A 21,631-nucleotide genomic window follows, 5' to 3' on the forward strand; every position below is an offset into this window, starting at 1 on the left:
GAAATAATCCTCACCTACAGTTGAGTGGGTCACATCTCCACGGAAGCAACCCAATCCGAGGGTTCGAGACTAAATGTGTCTCCCCCCACAAGATTGCGTTAAAGAACATGGCTTTTTCTGGGGGACATAATATATCCAAACTGGCACACCAACATAAAGGTTATGGTCTATATTCCAATTTTTTCATATGTCCCAATAATGTCCTTTTGAGTTTTCTCTTCTCCCTTGTTAGATCCCATCCAAGGTCATGTATTGCCTTTAATTGTCCTTGTCAATTTAGTTGTTTTTTCTTTCCTTTTTTTTTTTTTTTTTTAATTGTGGGAACATTTATATGACATAAACATTCCCATCTTAACCACTTCCAAGAATATCATTCAGTGGACTTAATCAAATTCATTATGTTGTGGTATCCTCACCACCTCCTATTACTAAAACTTTCCCATCTCCCCGAACAGGAAGCCTACTCCCATTTTCCATTAACTGCCCATTCCTTTTGCTCCCTGCTGCTGGCAACTGGTACTCCAATTTCTGTCTCTATGAGCTTGTACATTTTCCAGTTTTTTGTTGTTGTTGTTGTTTATAGTTACCATGAGCTTAACTTTAACATACTAAATCTATAACAATTTCATTTATTTTGATACCAACTTACCTCAATAGTATACACAAACTATGTTCCAATATCCCTCCACTCCCCCACCTTTTTGTAGTTCTTGTCACAAATAATATTATTATGAGTCCAGGACCACTAATTTCTCATGACATTTTATGCATTTGCCTGTTAAATCCTGTAGGAAATAAAAAGTGGAATTACAAACCGAAAGTACAATAGTACTGGCATTTATATTTACCTGCCATTAGCCTTACTGGAGATTGTTACTTCTTCATGAGGCTTTGATCTGTTGCCTATTGTCCTGTCGTTTCAACTTGCAGAACTGTCTTTAGCCTGTCTTGGAGGGCCTGTCTAGTGGTGAAAGACTCCCTCAGCTTTTGTTTATCTAGAAAGGTCGTAATGTCCCTATCAATTTTGAAAGACAGTTTTGCCAGATACAGAATTCTTTGTTGGCAGTATTTTTGCTTTCAGCACTTTAAATATGTCTTTTTACTGTCTTCTCACCTTTCATGATTTCTAATGAAATATTGGTGGTTAATCTTACTGAGGCTCCCTTGTACATGACATGTTGCTTCTCTCTTGTGGCTTTCAGAATTCTCTCTTTATCTTTGGCATTCAACAGTTTGATTATAATCTGCCTCAGTGTGGATTTGTTTGTGTTTATCCTGTTTGGAGTTCATTGAGCATCTTGGATGTAAATTTTCATGTCTTTCATTAAATTGGGGAAATTTTCTGACTTATTTCTTTGAATATTTTCTCTGCCTCTCTCTTTCATCTCCCACAGTGTATATGTTCGTATGCTTGATGGTGTTCTACAGGTTCTTCAGACTCTGTTCAGTTTTCTTCTTTCTTCTTTCTGCTCCTCAGACTGGATGATTTCTCAGTTGTTTTATCTTCAGGTTCACTGACTCATTCTTTTTCCAGCTCCAGTCTGTTGTTGAACCCTTCTAAGTAATTTTTAATTTCTATTCCTGAATGTCCATATCTCTATTCATATTCTCTTTTTGTTCATCTATTTTTCTGATTTCCTCTAGTTTTTTATTCATGTTTTCAAAGTCTTTGTCTGATAAAACCCAAATCTGGTCCTCCTCATTGATGGTTTCTGATGCTTTAGTCATCTTCTTTGCCTGGACCGTTGTTTCTTTGTATGTTTTGTAATCTTTTGTTGAAACCTGGACATTTTGATATTTTAATAAGATATTGCTGGAATTTAGACTCTCAGGTGTCTGTTCCTTAAGATTGTATCCAGCTAATGTTATAATAGAGCTTTCCTTGAATGCCAGGAACTAACCAAAAAAAAAAAAAAAAAAAGAAAAAAGGAAAACGCATTTCCAAGTCTTTGCACATTAAGCTGTTTAAGTGCTCTCCTTCAGGGCCTATCTGTACACTCAGTTCAGAGAATAGCTTGAAGCCAAAGCTAGGGGCCTTCCTGGTCATTTCTGTATATGTGCAGGTTATCTTAGTCATGCTTGTGTGTGACACATTCCTTGTTTATATGAATAGAAGTATCCCCTCTTCCCTAGGACCAGTTTTCTCAAGTTCCCAGGCACTCCACTATATGCCCTATAGCCAGCAAGCAATCCCTTGCCCCAGGCAGCGTGTCTTGACTGCTCTCTCACAGTGTTCTATAGGAGACCTCTGTGAATGGCCTTCTATATGCAGGGAAGGTTCTGGGACAGTGAGTCTCTCATGCCACCACTAGGCAGATCGGGCCAGGCATAGATGCTCCCAGTATGTACAAAAGGGTACTTTGCTTCTTCTAGATCCGGGAGCACAGACTCATGCTGGGAGCATGGTTTGGCTCTGCACTGAGCCAGTGAGAGGTTGGAGGACTCAGCCAGGGCGCCCTGAGATCCTACCACTTATAAGTAGCATTTTTCTTGATTCGGAGCAAGCCCTGTTACTACAGTTCTTTAACTGTTTTTTGGAACTTTGAGAAAGATGTTTCTGCCAGCTTTTGTTGGTTTTTCAAAGCTTCTCTGGGGAAGGTGTAACCCTGAAGAGTCTTATTCCACCATCAGAATTGGGGCAGGGTTCCACATTCTGATTTTGAAAGGACTTTTTATAACTTAACAGCAGACATTATCCTTTACATGTAGAGGATGTTGGTCTCACTGTACTCTGCATGGAAGGCAAAGCAGTATAATAGAAGAACATTGATATCAGGTTAAACTAGCCTGGAATTGCATCTTTCCTTTGCCTTTTACTAACTTTGTGGCCATGAACAAGTTGTGTATTTTTTCTGTGAAATTTGGATAATAGTTCTAATCATGGAATTGTTCTAGAATTACATGAACTAATGTATATAAAGCATCAATATGATGACTATAGTATGTATTCAATATTAGCTTGCTTTCTTCTCTTTCTCCATTTCTTGTAGTTAAGTATCATAGAGTAATAGCTATAGCTTTTAGGAACACCTTGACTACAGAGTAGGTACTACATCCTCCAAGATAATTTTATAAAGTAAAAGTGCATGAAGTTAGTGTTCTTTTTGGTTGTTCATTTCTAAAGAAGTTAGTCTTAGTTTGACTTTCTTTCCTACGTCTCAGTCACTTACTTTTGGGATCATCAGAGTCACATCTTTTGTCTTTTGGAATATATCCTTATTGCAGTAATGTATCTTCATTTCTTTGGATGTCCCTTCCTAACAGTGGTTTCAGAATCTAAATCTCTTTCCCATTAGGCAGCTCTAATTAAGCCTTCCTCAATATCTTCTTTGTGTTCCTCAAATGAAACCTGAAGTGGAACCTGTGGGATTCCTGATATATAGCCTTGCATAAGTACAGTGTCTTCTCAGTGAAGTAAGAACTCCTTGGTCAGGGCTAAAAATATTCTGAAGATGTCATGAGAGCAATTTCTGTTGTCACAGCTTCCAGGGACAGTACTTATGAAAAAATAATCTTACTGATCAGTAATCAGATTCCTCTGAAATTGTCTCTGTTGTCCACCTAGGCCTCTATGTGTCCTTTTTTTGTTGTTGTTCACTGAAACCAGCCTTTAGTCTTAAATCCACATTGCACTACAAGAAATTCCTACTTTCTTTACTTACTCTGACTTCTAATTGACTATCCCCTCTCTCCCAAAGAAGTCAGAATAAGAAGCAAAATTAAAAGCAGGATTTATGGCTAATCAGTGCCAGACTGTATGATAAAAACAGGTTTAAGACTTTTCTTTTGACTCCACTATTGGAAGTAGATTTTAAGGTAATTAAGTATTGATTATATTAGGAAACTTAAGGGTTTTAAAGCTGCCAAGGAAACCTCTAGTAAAGATTTGATTTTTATGCTCTATTATTTTGGGGAAATGGAATCAATTTGAAGAAACAATATATGCAATAGATGCCATTGATTATACTGGAAGAGGTTTAAAATAAGAGAACTTTAAAAATGAATTTTTTTTAAGGATCTCATTTTTAAAAAATAATTTCTATCACAGATAAAGAATACCATTTGTATTTGTCCAATGATTCTTTAGGATGGTAAATGAGCAGCTACAGCGGTCACTTGATGATTATCAGCACCAACTTTCTGTGAAAAGAGGTGAACTTGAATCAGCCCAAGCACAAATCACAATACTGGAAGGAAAAATAGGTAAGTGTTTTTAAATTTTGTTTTTGCTGATCCTAGTTTATTTTGTCTAACAACATTTCTTTTGGTTTATAGATAAATTCAACCTTAAGATGGCTTCACAGGATGAGGAGGTTAATGTAATGAAAAAGACCATTGGTGTTATTGATAAAGAAAAAGACGTTCTTCAGGAGACTGTAGATGAGAAGACAGAAAGGATTGCAAGCTTAGAAGAAAGCCTAGCTAATAAAGTATGTGACTGTTAAATATCATTATCTGTTACCTGACCAGAAAAGATTATTTTATTCTCTGTGTCACATAACAGGGTTCTAATCTCCCAATAGAAGAACCTGAGTTCCAAGACCGTATCTTCTGATATGTTTAAATTTTATTTTATCCCATTCATTTCAATCTTCAGAAAAGTTCCTCCATTTCTAGAATGTAATTTCACTTATCAGATCTTATTACAGCAAACTTAAGGAAGCTAGCTATTAAGTTCTTAGGGTAGGAGGGAACATACCAATTTATTAAGTATAGTTGGGACATGGATGTATGTTTACTTGGAGCCTTCTTTTATGGCATAATTTATATCAATGGATTTGAGCTACATAAATGTGATAAGTAGTATAAATTAACTAAAGAGCACTTCTATATCAATGGTTTAGAATCTTACATAATTTCATAATTTCTATAGGAAAAAGCTATTGCTCATATGAAGATAACAGTCTCAGAATACGAATCATCTATGAAGTAAGTAATTAATGAAATAGCAGTCAGCTTCTTTAGAAGTTTTCAATGAATACAGATAGATCTATATATAAGTAGCAGTTAGACAACAGGAAATTTCCTTTTTCAACTTCCCCATTTTTGCCAGTGGCAGCATCATTTCTTAGTCTTGACTGTGGCTTGAAAATGTGCTGTTCTCTTTAATTTTCTCCCCTCTTCTGTCATCCTCATCTAAACACTTGTCTTATTAATTATTCTTTTGCATTACCTACTTGCTCTTTATTTTTTCTTGTTCAGGCTCAATTCTTTATTTCTTCTTGTTCAGGCCCAATTCTTTGACACTGAGATTACTTTACTCAATTTATTCTCCAGCAAAATGTATCTAGAACACTGGAATAAAATTTTGCATTTTATGTGTAGCCTCTCCAGAAAAATTGTAAGCTAATTCAAGATAAAATTCATTAATTATAATTATTTTTTAAAACTTTAAAATGTTTTATGTACTAATGGGATCTTAAACATTTAATAAATACTTGCTAATTGGTTATTTTGTTCTGCTCCTGATACTTGAAAGTTTTGTGCTTACTTGACTTTTGGAATATTACATTTATTTTATGGCTTGATTAGCATATAATGATTGCTAAAGGTCTAAACTATACCAATAACTTTACCTAATCACTTGTCTTCTTAATGTAGTAGTTATAATTTCTTATATTCTTAGCATATATAAAACAGAGCACAATTTTATTTTTTGTAAAATGAGCTACAGTATTTTCAAAAAGCTTTATTATTTCAACGTGACTCATTTAACAGCCAGGTAAAGGATACTTTGAATAATAGAGACCGTGAAATAAGCAGCCTCCGGCGCCAACTTGATGCAATTCACAAAGAACTTGATGATGTAGGAAGATCTAGAGAAATAGCTTTTAAGGAAAACAGAAGATTACAGGATGATCTGGCTATGATGGCAAGAGAAAATCAGGTAGGAATACAGTGCATAAACTTTGATAGTTTCATAGTAGTTTTTCACTATTTGCTAAATTTTACATCTTTAAATATTTTTTTCTAAAATTTAATAATATAAGTATCAACAAACATGAGAAATAATTCTTTAAAGACAATGTTATTTTATCAGGGTATTTTAAAATGTGATTTAGAATGCTGTTATATATTACAGGATGTGTAATGGCTTCATCTGTGGTCTCCTCAGTATTTTGGTCTTCATAACAAGGAAACCAAAAACTGGGAGTATAGTGTTTTCTGTGAAAGAAATCGTTGTCACTGTATTTGGTGAGGACTTCAGCATCATCACTCCCGAGGCAAAGTTTCTGTATTATAAGGACCCATAATAGATTTTAGTTATTCATGCTCACTTTCATTGACTTACAGAGATACCTGTAAATAAATTAGAGAGTGTTTTAGAATAGAAAATGCCAAAATTGTGTTGATTTATAAAGCATTATACTAAGAAGAGCCGTGGCTTTCCTGTTGTAAATATTTTGTCTTTTTAAAAAATTGCTTTCATTATTATTAATTGTAGAACATGTGAATCAGAGAAATGTCAACCCCTGACCATCCATCCTTAACATAAGTAAACCCTTAGTGTAAATGCCAGATGAATGGTCAAGTCTGTGGTGGGAGTGTGTGGTAATGTTTGGTTCAAAAGTTTAGATTAGCTAGGAAAAATATGTAAAATTAAAACTTAGGGAACAGTTTTCCTCTTTTTTCCTCTTTTCTTCCCCAAATTCCTAAGGAGTCATTTGGATATAAATAGAATCCATTAGGTGCTGTGTTCATTTTAGTGTTATCTTTAATTTTCTGATTTATAGGAAATCTCATTGGAATTGGAAGCAGCAGTACAAGAGAAAGAAGAAATGAAAAGTAGAGTTCATAATTACATAACTGAAGTGTCACGGTGGGAGAGCTTAATGGCTGCTAAGGTGAAAAAATTTTTTTCAAAAATTGTTTTTGAATTTACAATTGATTTCTTGAAAAATCTTTTGTGTTTGTGTGTTATTCCTCTATTAAATATTAAACATTTACGAATGGAGATCTTTCCTACTGTCTTTTTATATTTCCCCACAGATTTTAGTATGGTTTCTGCACAGATAACTTATACTTCCTAAACAACAAAAATCCCAGTGTGTTTGTGCATTTATGACCTGGGTATTCCAATAAGTGAGATAACTAATTTATAAATTATTTCACTTTGTTTAAACCAGGAAAAAGAAAATGAGGATTTGTTGGATAGATTTCAGATGATGCACAGTCGTGCTGAAGACTGGGAGGTCAAAGCCCATCAAGCTGAGGGAGAAAGCAGCTCAGTACGACTTGAACTTCTTTCCATTGACACAGAGAGGAGACACCTTCGAGAACGAGTAGAGCTATTAGAAAAAGAAATTCAGGAGGTAATGCATTCATTTATGTTGTAAAGGAATGATTTAGTAAAATAGAAAATGTTCAAAGATACTTTATTTAAATGACCTAGTTGTAAGCATTGATAGAATCAAGTTCTGATCATAATTTTATGTTATTGATTTTTGTTATTAATTTTATTAATTTTTGGTTATTCTAATAATTTAAAAAAATTATGGTAGAATATATGTAGCATAGACTTTTCCAGCTTAAGCATTTTTAAGTGTACAATTCAGTGGCATTAATTTCATTCAGTGTTTTGCAGTCATCACCACTATCAAGTTTGAAAATTTTTCAACATCCCATATAATACTTGTCCTTTTGTGTCTGGCTTATTTCACATAGCATCATGTTTTCAAGCATCATCCATGTTATAACATGTATCAGGACTTTATTACTTTTCATGACTAAATAATGTTCCATTTTATGTATGTGTTATATTTTGTTTATTCATTCCACCTTTGGGTATTATAAAAAATGCTGCTACGAGTATTGGCATACAAGTATCTATTTGAGTCCCTATTTTCAATTCTTTGGGGTTTATGCCTAACAGTGAATTGCAGAGTTATATGGGAGTTCTGTGTTTCACTTCTTAAAAAAAACTTTTTATTTAGAAATACTTTCAAACTTAGAAAAATAATACAAACTTCATATGGAAAATTCCAACTGCTCCTATATCCTTAATCAGATCCACCAGTATTTACATTTTGTCACATTTGCCCTATTGTAACTGTCTATCCATCTGTCAGTCCATCTGTATATATCCATCTGTCTGTCTGTTTATGAACTTATTTTCTGAATACCTGGGTGTAGGTTGTATACATTATGCTCCTTAAACCAGGTACATTTCCTGATAACAAGGATATTCATTTATGTAACCACCTTAAGTGCAGTTATCAAATTCAAGAAATTTTAACGCTGTTATAAAGCTCAGAGTCTATATTTCAGTTTTTAAATATGTATTAATAATGTCCTTTGAGCCTTTTCTCCTCCCTTACTAGATCCCATCCAGAATTATGTGTTGCATTTAATTGTCATTGTTTCATTAGTTCCTCTTTCTTTTTTTTTTTTCAAATGCGGGAACATATATCAACATGAACTTTCCCATCTCAACCACTCCCAAACGCACCATTCACTGAGATTAATATCATATACAATATTTTGGTACCCTTACCACCTTCCATTACTAAAACTCCTATCTCCCCAAACAAGAACCCAACACCCATTATGTATTAACTCCCCAGTCCCCTGTTCCTGTCAACCGGTACTCTACTTTCTGTGTCTGAGCTTGCGTATTCTCCAGTATTTTCTGTATAGTTACCATGGAGCTTAAATGTTAACATCCTAAATTTGAAACAATCTCATGCCAACTTAACTTCAATAATATACATAAACTATGTTTAAACATTATGAGTCCAAAACCCTTGATTTATCATTACGTTTTATGAATTTGCCCTTTAGACCCTGTAGGAAGTAAAAAGTAGAGTTACTAACCAAAAGTACAGTAGTACCAGCGTTTATATTTATCCAAATCGTTACCCTCACTGGAGATCTTTTTTTCTTCTTGTAATGAACTCCCTTAGCTTTTATCTATAAATGTCTTAATTTTGCTTTCATTCTTAAAAGATAGTTTTGCAGGATACAGAACTCTTGGCTGACTTTTTTTTCCTTTCATCACTTCAAATGTGTTATCCCACATATTTGGGATTTGGCCTCCATGGTGTCTGGTGAAAAATCAGCTGTTAGTCTTATTGTATGTGACAAGTTGCTTCACTCTTGCTATTTTCAAGATTCTTCCTTTGTCTTTGTGTGTGTTAAAAATTTTTTTCTTCATTGGAGAAGTTTTGGGTTTACAGAACAATCATGCATAAAATACAGGATTCCCATATACCACCCTTTTATTAACATCTTGCATTTGTGTGGTATGTTTTTGTGTTTTTATGATTTGACTATAATGTGTCTTTTTTTTTTTTCTTTTTTTACTGGTGCAACAGTCTTGTCTTTCCTTTTCTATTTTTTTTTCATCTTTTTTTTCCTTGTTTTTCTTTCTTTTTTTTTTTTTTAACTTTCCCTTCTTTTTTAAATCAACTGTATGAAAAAAAAAGTTAAAAAGAAAACAAACATACAATAAAAGAACATTTCAAAGAGACCATAACAAGGGAGTAAGAAAAAGACAACTAACCTAAGATAACTGCTTAACTTCCAACATGTTCCTACTTTACCCCAAGAAAGTTACATAATATAGCAACATTTCTGTGAACTTGTTCCTACTATATCCATCAGAATTTAACAGACCATAGTCTTTTCTGGGCATCCCCAGAACATTAAATAGCTTATCTGTTCTTCTTGGATTATTGTTCCCCCTTCCTTAATTGCTCTCTACTGCTAGTTCCCCTACATTCTACATTATAAACCATTTGTTTTACATTTTTCAAAGTTGACATTAGTGGTAGCATATAATATTTCTCTTTTTGTGCCTGGCTTATTTCGCTCAGCATTATGTCTTCAAGGTTCATCCATGTTGTCATATGTTTCACGAGATCGTTCCTTCTTACTGCCGCGTAGTATTCCATCGTGTGTATATACCACATTTTATTTATCCACTCATCTGTTGAAGGACATTTGGGTTGTTTCCATCTCTTGGCAATTGTGAATAATGCTGCTATGAACATTGGCGTGCAGATATCTGTTCGTGTCACTGCTTTCCGATCTTCCGGGTATATACCGAGAAGTGCAATCGCTGGATCGAATGGTAGCTCTATATCTAGTTTTCTAAGGAACTGCCAGACTGACTTCCAGAGTGGCTGAACCATTATACAGTCCCACCAACAATGAGTAAGAGTTCCAATTTCTCCACATCCCCTCCAGCATTTGTAGTTTCCTGTTTGTTTAATGGCAGCCATTCTAACCGGTGTTAGATGGTATCTCATTGTGGTTTTAATTTGCATCTCTCTAATAGCTAGTGAAGCTGAACATTTTTTCATGTGTTTCTTGGCCATTTGTATTTCCTCTTCAGAGAACTGTCCTTTCATATCTTTTGCCCATTTTATAATTGGGCTGTCTGTACTATTGTCATTGAGTTGTAGGATTCCTTTGTATATGCAAGATATCAGTCTTTTGTCAGATACATGGTTTCCAAAAATTTTTTCCCATTGAGTTGGCTGCCTCTTTACCTTTCTGAGAAATTCCTTTGAAGTGCAGAAACTTCTAAGCTTGAGGAGTTCCCATTTATCTATTTTCTCTTTTGTTGCTTGTGCTTTGGGTGTAAAGTCTAGGAAGTGGCCGCCTAATACAAGGTCTTGAAGATCTTTTCCTACATTATCTTCTAGGAGTTTTATGGTACTTTCTTTTCTATTGAGATCTTTGGTCCATTTTGAGTTAATTTTTGTGTAGGGTGTGAGGGTAGGGGTCCTCTTTCATTCTTTTGGATATGGATATCCAACTCTCCCAGCCCCATTTGTTGAAAAGACCATTATGACTCAGTTCAGTGACTTTGGGGGCCTTATCAAAGATCAGTCGGCCATAGATCTGAGGGTCTATCTCTGAATTCTCAATTCGATTCCATTGATCTATATGTCTGTCTTTGTGCCAGTACCATGCTGTTTTGGCAACTGTGGCTTTATAATAAGCTTCAAAGTCAGGGAGTGTAAGTCCTCCCACTTCGTTTTTCTTTTTTAGAGTGTCTTTAGCAATTCGAGGCATCTTCCCTTTCCAAATAAATTTGATAGCTAGCTTTTGCAAGTCTGCAAAGTAGGTTGTTGGAATTTTGATTGGGATTGCATTGAATCTGTAGATGAGTTTGGGTAGAACTGACATCTTAATGACATTTAGCCTTCCTATCCATGAACATGGAATATTTTTCCATCTTTTAAGGTCCCCTTCTATTTCTTTTAGTAGAGTTATGTAGTTTTCTTTGTATAGGTCTTTTACATCTTTGGTTAAGTTGATTCCTAGGTACTTGATTTTTTTAGTTGCTATTGAAAATGGTATCTTTTTCTTGAGTGTCTCTTCAGTTTGTTCATTTCTAGCATATAGAAACATTACTGACTTATGTGCATTAATCTTGTATCCCGCTACTTTGCTAAATTTGTTTATTAGCTCTAGTAGGCTGTATCGTCGATTTCTCAGGGTTTTCTAGATATAAGATCATATCATCTGCAAACAATGACAGTTTTACTTCTTCTTGTCCAATTGGATGCCTTTTATTTCTTTGTCTTGCCGGATTGCCCTGGCTAGCACTTCCAGCACAATGTTGAATAACAGTGGTGACAGCGGCATCCTTGTCTTGTTCCTGATCTTAGAGGGAAGGCTTTCAGTCTCTCACCATTGAGTACTATGCTGGCTGTGGGTTTTTCATATATGCTCTTTATCATGTTGAGGAAGTTTCCTTCATTCCTACCTTTTGAAGTGTTTTTATCAAAAAGGGATGTGGATTTTGTCAAATGCTTTTTCAGCATCTATTGAGATGATCAATTGATTTTTCCCTTTCGAGTTTTAATGTGTTGTAATACATTGATTGATTTTCTTATGTTGAACCATCCTTGCATGCCTGGAATGAACCCCACTTGGTCATGGTGTATGATTTTTTTAATGTGTCTTTGGATTCGATTTGCAAGTATTTTGTTGAGGATTTTTGCATCTATATTCATTAGGGAGATTGGCCGGGTAGTTTTCCTTTTTTGTAGCATCTTTGCCTGGTTTTGGTATTAGATTGATGTTAGCTTCATAAAATGAGTTAGGTAGTGTTCCATTTTCTTCAATGTTTTGAAAGAGTTTGAGTAAGATTGGTTGTCAGTTCTTTCTGGAAAGTTTGGTAGAATTCCCCTGTGAAGCCATCTGGCCCTGGGCATTTATTTGTGGGAAGATTTTTGATGACTGATTGGATCTCTTGCTTGTGATGGGTTGGTTGAGGTCTTCTATTTCTTCTCTGGTCAGTCTAGGTTGTTCATATGTTTCCAGGAAATTGTCCATTCTTCTACATTGATCCAGTTTGTTGCCATACAGTTGTTCATAATATCCTCTTATAATTTTTTTTAATTCTTCAGGATCTGCAGTTATGTCACCTTCTTTTCATTCATTATTTTGTTTATATGGGTCTTCTCTCTTTTTGATTTTGTCAGTCTAGCTAGGGGCTTGTCAATCTTGTTGATCTTCTCAAAGAACCAACTTTTCGGTGATATTATCCTCTCTATTGTTTTTTTGTTCTCTATGTCATTATTTCTGCTTAATCCTTGTTATTTCTTTTCTTGTACTTGGTTTAGGATTGGTTTGCTGTTCATTTTCTAGCTTCTTCAGTTGATCCATTAGTTCTTTGATTTTGGCTCTTTCTTCCTTTTTAATATATGCGTTTAGTGCTATAAATTTCCCCCCTTAGCACTGCTTTTGCTGCATCCCATAGGTTTTGGTATGTTGTGTTCTCATTTTCATTCGTCTCTATATATTTAGCAATTTCTCTTGCTATTTCTTCTTTAACCCACTGATTGTTTAGGAGTGTGTTGTTTAACCTCCAGGTATTTGTGAATTTTCTAAGTCTCTGATGGTTATTGACTTCTAATTGTATTCCATTGTGGTCAGAGAATGTGCTTTGAATAATTTCAATCTTTTTAAATTTATTGAGGCTTGTTTTATGTTCCAGCATATGATCTATTCTGGAGAAAGTTCCGTGAGCACTAGAAAAGTATGTGTATCCTGGTGATTTGGGATGTAATGTCCTGTAGATGTCTGTTAAATCTATAATTCCATTTATCAGATTGTTTAAGGTTTTCAATTTCCTTATTGGTCTTCTGTCTGGTTGATCTATCTATAGGAGAGAGTGATGTGTTGAAGTCTCCCACAATTATTATGGAAACATCAATTGCTTCCTTTAGTTTTGCCAGTGTTTCTCTCATGTATTTTGTGGCACACCTGATGGGTGCATAGACATTTACGATTGTTATTTCTTCTTGCTGAATTGCCCCTTTTATTAGTATGTAGTGGCCTTCTTTGTCTCTCAAACATCCCTGCATTTGAAGTCTATTTTATCTGAGATTAATATTGCTACACCTGCTTTCTTTTGGCTGTAGCTTGCATGAAATATTTTTTTCCATCCTTTCACTTTCAGTTTCTTTGTGTCCCTGTGTCTAAGATGAGTCTCTTGTATGCAACATATTGATGGTTCATTTTTTTTGATCCATTCTGCGAATCTACATCTTTTAATTGGGGAGTTTAATCCATTTACATTCAACGTTATAAACCGTGAAGGCATTTCTTGAATCGGCCATCTTATCCTTTGGTTTATGTTTGCCATATTTTTCCCCTCTGTCTATTAATATCCTTTATTGTACCCATACCGAATCTCTTTAGTACTGAACATTTCTCCAAGTCTCTCTGTCCTGTCTTTGTTTCTCTGTCTGTAGGGCTCCTTTAGTATCTCCAGTAGGGCAGGTCTCTTGTTAGCAAATTCTCTCAGCATTTGTTTGTCTGTGAAAAATTTAAGCTCTCCCTCAAATTTGAAGGAGAGCTTTGCTGGATAAAGTAGTCTTGGCTGGAAATTTTTCTCACTCAGAATTTTAAATATATCGTGCCACTGCCTTCTCGCCTCCATGGTGGCTGCTGAGTAGTCACTACTTAGTCTTATGCTGTTTCCTTTGTATGTGGTGTATTGCTTTTCTCTTGCTGCTTTCAGAACTTGCTCCTTCTCTTCTGTGTTTGACAGTGTGATCAGAATATGTCTCGGAGTGGGTTTATTTGGATTTATTCTATTTGGAGTTCGCTGAGCATTTATGATTTGTGTATTTATGTTGTTTAGAAGATTTGGGAAGTTTTCCCCAACAATTTCTTTGAATACTCTTCCTAGACCTTTACCCTTTTCTTCCCCTTCTGGGACACCAATGAGTCTTATATTTGGACGTTCATATTATCTATCATATCCCTGAGGTCCATTTCGATTTTTTCAATTTTTTTTCCCCATTCTTTCTTTTATGCTTTCATTTTCCATTCTGTCATCTTCCAGGTCACTGATTCGTTGTTCAACTTCCTCTAGTCTTGTACTATGAGTGTCCAGAATCTTTTTAATTTGGTCAACAGTTTCTTTAATTTCCATAAGATCATCCATTTTTTTATTTAGTCTTGCAATGTCTTCTTTATGCTCTTCTAGAGTCTTCTTGATTTCCTTTGTCTCCCATACTATGGTCTCATTGTTCATCTTTAGTTCTTTGAGTAGCTGCTCTAGGTGCTGTGTCTCTTCTGGTCTTTTGATTTGGGTGCTTGGACTTGGGTCATCCATATCGTCTGGTTTTTTCATATGCTTTATAATTTTCTGTTGTTTTTGGCCTCGTGGCATTTGCTGAACTTGATAGGGTTCTTTTAGGGTTTGTAGACCTATTGAAGTCCTTATCTCTAATATATCAGATCTACAGCTTCGTGGAGTACACTTTCTCTAACTAACCAGCAGGTGGCGTCCACGAGCCACCTGTTCTCCACAAGCCAGTTCTCCCCTGCTTAGCCTTTTTGGTGAGTGGGGGAGTGAGTCTTGTGGGGCCCAATTGGTGTACCAAGCTTGCGTGTGTAGTTGGTGTTGCCTGCCCTGTATGTGGGGCGTGTTTCTGGGCAGTCGGGGAGGGGGTTGGCCTTAACAATGAAATCTCCCTGGTGATCCTAGAGTTTTAAGGCTGCTGCAATAGTCTAATCCTTCAGTTCAGTCCTGCCACAGTTTGTCTCTGCCACTGACCCACAAGTCCTTGGTATTGGCGTATGACTCCTGAGACTTGCAAGTGGGCCCCTCTTCCAGGCTGTGCACCCCGGGTCCTCTGTTGAGGGATGACTGTGCTATGTCACAGGTGAGTGCCGTCCCCCCAGGGCAGTTCTGGGCTGCTGGGCTGTGTAGGGAGGCTCCCAGTCTGCTCAAATGATGGCTGAGTGGGGCTTTGTTAATTCACACTGCTCCACCTTCCCAACTCTGGGACAATCAGCTGAGGTTGCAGGGAAGGCTAATGTCCACGCCCAGTTTTGTGGTGTGTGCCTGTTATTTGAAGCACTTCCGTCACACTGGGTTGTCTGGGGCAGCTCTGGGCTATGGGGCTGGCGATGGGCAGGAGTGTTTCCTGTCCACCAGGATGGTGGCTGTGAGCGGACACCCCCCTTTTCTTGGGAAGTTGTGGTGTTTAGTGAATTTTCTCAGCCACTGGATATTGCCTTTTGTCTCAGAGCTCTCTTAGTTCTGCTCTTGACTTGACGTGCCCAAATTGAAAGTCTTTGAAGCTTTCTGTATTGGGCTTCTTAGAGTAATTGTTTTAGAAAAAGAAAAAAGGATTAAAAAAAAAAAAACAAAAGGGCCCTCCTCAGAGATCTAATGGGTTATTGAAATGCTAATAGACAAAGCAACCAGGGCCATTAAGGAAAGGTCCACAGGGCAGAGAGATCAGCTTTTCTTCGGGATTTGTATATGCGCCTCAAGGCCTGAGCTCCGCCCTTCCCCTTTCTGTGTTCACCAGAACTCCAAAAATCCTCTGCTTTTATTTTGGAGTTTTTCGTGTTGTTTTTCTTTTTCTATGCCTGTCTCCTCTCTGCTGGGCTGGCTGCTCTCAGATTCTCTGGTGTCTGGTCTCAGTCTGTCTATGGTTGGAGTTTGGATCAGTAGAATGAGTTTCTGATAAGGGTTGCCACTGCAGTTCTCCCTTCTCCTTCCCGGAGCTGACAGCCCCTCCTCCCACGGGACTGAGCCTGACAGGGAGGGGCGCGGGTCCCCTGGCCGCAAAAACTTACAGATTTCGCTGATCTCAGCAGTTCGACATTTTCATGAGTGTTGTATGAAGTATGCCCAAAGACAGATTGCTCTGTGGTGTCCAGTCCACGCAGTTCCTGGCTTTCTACCTACTTTCCTGGAGGAGTAACTAAAACATACAGCTCCTTTCCTTTTCTATTAAAGTAAGAAACAGAATGCAAGTAATCAGAAAGCACTAGCAGGCATCAGTTAATCCAAAGTACTAGCTTCTTAGTTCCAAAAGCACTTGCAAAGAAAACCATTGAGAGGGTGGAAGGGGGTGGAAGGAATTCCTAATAACTGGAATCCCATGAGTGTGTATGTCAAGTCTCATGAGGCTATTTTTAGAATTTATCTTTTTACTTGGTCACTTTTTTTCCTCAAATACTACAGTTTTTCTTTGGCTTTTTCCTCAAAGTATAAAAAGTACAAAATATAAACAAGCTCTTGCACTGCACACTTAGATGTGTACAAGTCAAGCATTATAGAGCTATCTTTATACCGATAAATCCCATGAAATCTTGGATAATTCAATAATATACAAAATATCAGGGCACAGAAAGAACTAAAACCTACTTCTTTTTGTTACACATGAGATTCAAATATTCAATCTAAAGACAAACACTCATTTTAGGTTTCCTCGACATTTGCATGATGATATGCTTATTAAAATATTCCTGTATGATTATGTTTGGTCTTATTATTGTCAAGTCAGGCTTTAAACTTCAAAACCAGCCATCCAGACAAAACAGGTAATCAGAAAGGTCTCTTCCCCACCGCCCTAGCCCCGATAACTAGAAGTCAATTTTATGACATGACTCCAAACACTGGATTGTGATGACAAATGCTAGGTCCAGTTTCTTCACAATCCTTTTTGGTGTGGCCTACTTGGTAGAACTCAGGTGTGGAGGTCAGCATCAGTCCCCCAAGCCAGACTGCATATCGCTGCATGTGATGTGTAATCACATGTACATCAATAGGCTTTGGCTTCAATCTACCACCACTCAATTCCTCACTTAATTTCAGCCTGGCATCTACGGTCCTTTTCAAATCTCTTTGCAAGCAACGTCCAAAGTCCCTGAATATGGTTGAACCTCCAGAGAGGACAATGTTCTTGTAGAGAGGATGCCTGACATCAGTAGGACAATTCTGAATTACCTCATCTACTACTCCTGAGATAGGTTGTGTGAAGTCTGGATTAGCAAACTCTGGGTTAAAAAAGATTTCAGGTCCTAAGAATCTCTCAAAACCAACATCAATGGAAAGTTCTTTCTTTGAGATAGCATTGATTCCAGTATACTGCTTAATCCATATTGACCCATCTGTGTCATACTTGTTAAATTCTTTTATTAAATCTGGGCAGACATAAGTATAATGCTCCTTTACTGCCTTAGCTATTTCCAAGGATTGTTCTGGGGGGATTCCTACTTCTTGGTCTCTCAGCTGTTGCTGAATAAAATATGTTATATCTCGTCCTGCGATTGGAATGTGCTTAATACAGCTGCCAATCACATACCCTTCAGCCACAGGAATGACATGAGTGACACCATCTCCACTGTCTATTACTGTACCAGTCAGTGTCCGTTCTACTTGTCTGGAGGTCCAGGATGCAGCTAAGGCTGGAACATTGAAGGACTCAAACATTATTTCAGCAGTATATTCTCTATTTTCTGGAATATTCAGTGGAGGTTCAGTCAAAAGAAAATAATGGTCTTCAGGTTCTGCCCTTAAGTATTTAACGATCACTTGCTCCATAAATCTTTCCATCAAGTCCCAATCTTCAACTATCTCATGGTAGATTGGCCACTTTGTTGCATATGTAAGCTTGTCTATTGCTTCGTCACAAATGAAGAAGTCTAGGTCATCAACACCTTTCATCACCTCCTCTGAGCTTGATCACCCACTTTTGCTGACTCCTTAATAGCAATACAGGAAGGGATAATAAACTGTGATTCTGTATTTCCAGCATATCCTAGTTTTGTATACCCGGTGCCACGGTCCACCACACAGGCCAGCAGCCATCCCTCCATCTTCCTCTTCGCCTGCTTCTGCCACTGCCAGTGTCTGCTCCGTGCTGGTCAGGGCCGGGGATTCGTGGCAGGAGGTGGGGGCTATCTGACCATCCACAACCCGGCGCCCTCTCCGTCTGTGGGGGAACCGGGAAGTCAAAGCAGTAGCAAGAAGGCCTATAATGTGTCTTTGTAGATCTCTTTGAGTTTGTCCTGTTTGGAGTTTGTTGAGCTTCTTGAATGTGTAGATTCATAAAATTTGGGAGGTTTTCAGCCATTATTCATTCAAATATTTGTTCTGTCCCTCTGTCTCTTCCCCTTCAGCTATGTCTTTAACGTGCATTCAGTCTACTCTATAGTATCCCACAGGTCCCTTAGACTCTGTTCAGTTTTCTTCAATCTTTTTTGTTTCTGCTCCTCAGACAGGATTATTCCATTTGTCCTATCTTCAAGTCTACCAGTTCTTTCTTCTTTCTACTCAAGCTGCTGTGAATCCCTGTAGTGAATATTTCATTTCAGTTATTATACTCTTCTACTCCACGATTTCTGTTTAGTTCCTTTTTATAATTTCTTTCTCTTTATTGATATTCTTTATTTTGTTTATATGTTGTTTCCTGGTTTCCTTTGGTTATTTGTCTATGAAGTCCTTTAGTTCTTTGAGCATGTTTAAGATAGTTGATTTAAAGTCTTTGTCTAGTGAGTCCAACGTCTGGGCTCCTCAAGGATGGTTTCTGTCAATTTATTTTTTTCCTTTGAATGGGTCAGACTTTCCTGTTTCTTTGTGTGCCTCGTGATTCTTTTGAGGAAAACTGGACACTTGAATATTATAATGTGGTTACTCTGGAGATCAGATTCTCCCTTTTACAGGTGTTTGCTGTTCTTAGTTGTTGAAGGCTTGGCTTTTGTTCAGCCAGCGATTTCACAGAGATTTCTTTCAATGTCAGGAACTTTAAAAAAAGAAAGAAAAGAAAAACACCTCTTCCAGTCTTTGCAGATTAGCTCTGTGATTGGGCATTTCTTTAACACTTCACCAGGCCATTTCCAACTTTGCCTCAGCCTTTACTTCCTGCCTGCACTAAGCCTAGATATCGGTCAATGATGAAAGGTTGTGGTCTTCTCAGGTCTTTTTTGTGCATGCATCCTGTGGTGGGCATATGAGTGGCTTTCTAAATCCCCAGTATACACAGGTGCTTTTGGTTACCCAGAGTTCCCAAAGAAACCCTTTGCCAGGGTGTTCCTCCTGGAATTTAGGTACTCTATTGTATGTCTCAACCATAATTTTTTTTTTTTCATTTTTATTGAGATTGTTCAGATACCATACAATTATCCAAAGATCCAAAGTGTACAATCACTTGCCCCTGGTACCCTCATACAGCTGTGCATCCATCACACTTAATTTTTGTTCAATTTTTAGAAACTTTTCATTACTCCAGACAAGAAATAAAGTGAAAGATGAAAAAAAAAAAAGAAAAGGAAACTCTAAACCTCCCCTATCCCTAACCAACCCCCCTCAATTGTTGACTTCTAGTATTGATATAGTACGTTTGTTACTGTTTATGAAAAACTGTTGAAATACTACTAACTGTAGTATATAGTTTGCAATAGGTATATAGTTCTTCCCTATATGCCCCTCTATTATTAACTTCTAATTGTATTGTCATACATTTGTTCTGGTTCATGAAGTGATTTCTAGTATTTGTACAGTTGATCACGGACATTGCCCACCATAGGATTCAGTTTTATACATTTCCATCTTTTGGCCTCCAACTTTCCTTCTGGTGACATATACGACTCTGAGCTTCCCCTTTCCATGTCATTCACACACCATTCGGCGCTGTTAATTATTCTCACATCTTGCTACCAACACCCCTGTTCATTTCCAAACATTTAAGTTCATCCTAATTGAACATTCTGCTCATACTAAGCAAGAGCATCTACATTTCTTCCACAAGGCAGGAGGGAGAGTCAAAAAAGGTAGAGAGGCAAAAGAAAGAGGAAACAAAAAAAATGACAGCTAGGAAGCAGCAAAGGAAAAATAACCTTAAATCAAAGTAGAATAAAGAATCAGACAATACCACCAATGTCAAGTGTCTAACATGCCTTCCCTATCCCCGCCTCTTATCTGCATTCACCTTGGTATATCACCTTTGTTACATTAAAGGAAGCATAATACAATGATTCTATTAGTTGCAGTCTCTAGTTTATGCTGATTGCCTCCCTCCCCCAATGCCTCCCCATTTTTAACACCTTGCAAGGTTGACATTTGCTTGTTCTCCCTCGTAAAAGAACGTATTTGTACATTTTATCACAATTGTTGAATACTCTAGATTTCACCAAGTTACACAGTCCCAGTCGTTATCTTTCCTCCTTTCTTGTGGTGTCTCACATGCTCCCCACCTTCCTCTCTCAACCGTATTCATAGTTACCTTTGTTCAGTGTACTTACATTGTTGTGCTACCATCTCCCAAAATTGGGTTCCAAACCACACACTCCTGTCTTCTATCACCCTGTAGTGCTCCCTTTAGTATTTCCTGTAGGGCAGGTGTCTTGTTCACAAAGTCTCTCATGGTCTGTTTGTCAGAAAATATTTTGAGCTCTCCCTCATATTTGAAGGACAGCTTTGCTGGATACAGGATTCTTGGTTGGTGGTTTTTCTCTTTCAGTATCTTAAATATATCACACCACTTCCTTCTTGCCTCCATGGTTTCTGCTGAGAGATCCGCACATAGTCTTATTAAGCTTCCTTTGTATGTAATGGATTGCTTTTCTCTTACTGCTTTCAGGATTCTCTCTTTGTCTTTGACATTTGATAATCTGATTATTAAGTGTCTTGGCGTAGGCCTATTCATATCTCTTCTGTTTGGAGTACGCTGCGCTTCTTGGATCTGTAATTTTATGTCTTTCATAAGAGATGGGAAATTTTCATTAATTATTTCCTCTATTATTGCTTCTGCCCCCTTTCCCTTCTCTTCTCCTTCTGGGACACCGATGATATGTACATTATTGTACTTTGTTTCATCCTTGAGTTCCTGGAGACGTTGCTCATATTTTTTCATTCTTTTCTCCTTCTGCTCCTTTGTGTGTAGGCTTTCAGGTGTTTTGTTCTCCAGTTCCTGAGTGTTTTCTTCTGCCTCTTGAGATCTGCTGTTGTATGTTTCCATTGTGTCTTTCATCTCTTGTGTTGTGCCTTTCATTTCCATAGATTCTACTAGTAGGTTTTTTGAACTTTTGATTTCTGCCGTATTCATGTCCAGTGCTTCCTTTACAGCCTCTATCTCTTTTGCAATAGCTTCTCTAAACTTTTTGAATTGATTTAGCATTAGGTGTTTAAATTCCTGTATCTCAGTTGAAGTGTACGTTTGTTCCTTTGACTGGGCCACAACTTTGTTTTTCTTAGTGTAGGTTGTAATTTTCTGTTGTCTAGGCATGGTTTCCTTGGTTATCCAAATCAGGTTTTCCCAGACCAGAACAGGCTCAGGTCCCAGAGGGAAGAAATATTCAGTATGTGGTTTCCCTGAGGGTGTGTCTTAGAAAATTGCTCCACCCTTTGATGCCTCGGGTC

General features: G+C 37.2%; 1 protein-coding gene and 1 pseudogene across 2 annotated transcripts in view; one reads left to right on the forward strand and one right to left on the reverse strand.

The window, feature by feature from the left end:
* CEP135 (centrosomal protein 135) overlaps positions 1 to 21,631 on the forward strand; it is a 128,175-nt gene that overhangs the window by 75,016 nt on the left and 31,528 nt on the right. For both annotated transcript variants that reach the window (XM_037829857.1, XM_037829856.1), the window contains exons 16-21: positions 4,088 to 4,203; positions 4,276 to 4,430; positions 4,874 to 4,929; positions 5,719 to 5,887; positions 6,735 to 6,845; positions 7,128 to 7,313. In XM_037829857.1, coding sequence (XP_037685785.1) covers positions 4,088 to 4,203; positions 4,276 to 4,430; positions 4,874 to 4,929; positions 5,719 to 5,887; positions 6,735 to 6,845; positions 7,128 to 7,313 — 793 coding nt within the window. The remainder of the gene's footprint in view (positions 1 to 4,087; positions 4,204 to 4,275; positions 4,431 to 4,873; positions 4,930 to 5,718; positions 5,888 to 6,734; positions 6,846 to 7,127; positions 7,314 to 21,631) is intronic.
* Positions 16,868 to 18,359, reverse strand: LOC119529440 (annotated as a pseudogene).

The sequence above is a fragment of the Choloepus didactylus genome, chromosome 3 (assembly GCF_015220235.1).
Source record: "Choloepus didactylus isolate mChoDid1 chromosome 3, mChoDid1.pri, whole genome shotgun sequence".
NCBI classification, from domain to species: Eukaryota; Metazoa; Chordata; class Mammalia; order Pilosa; family Megalonychidae; genus Choloepus; species Choloepus didactylus.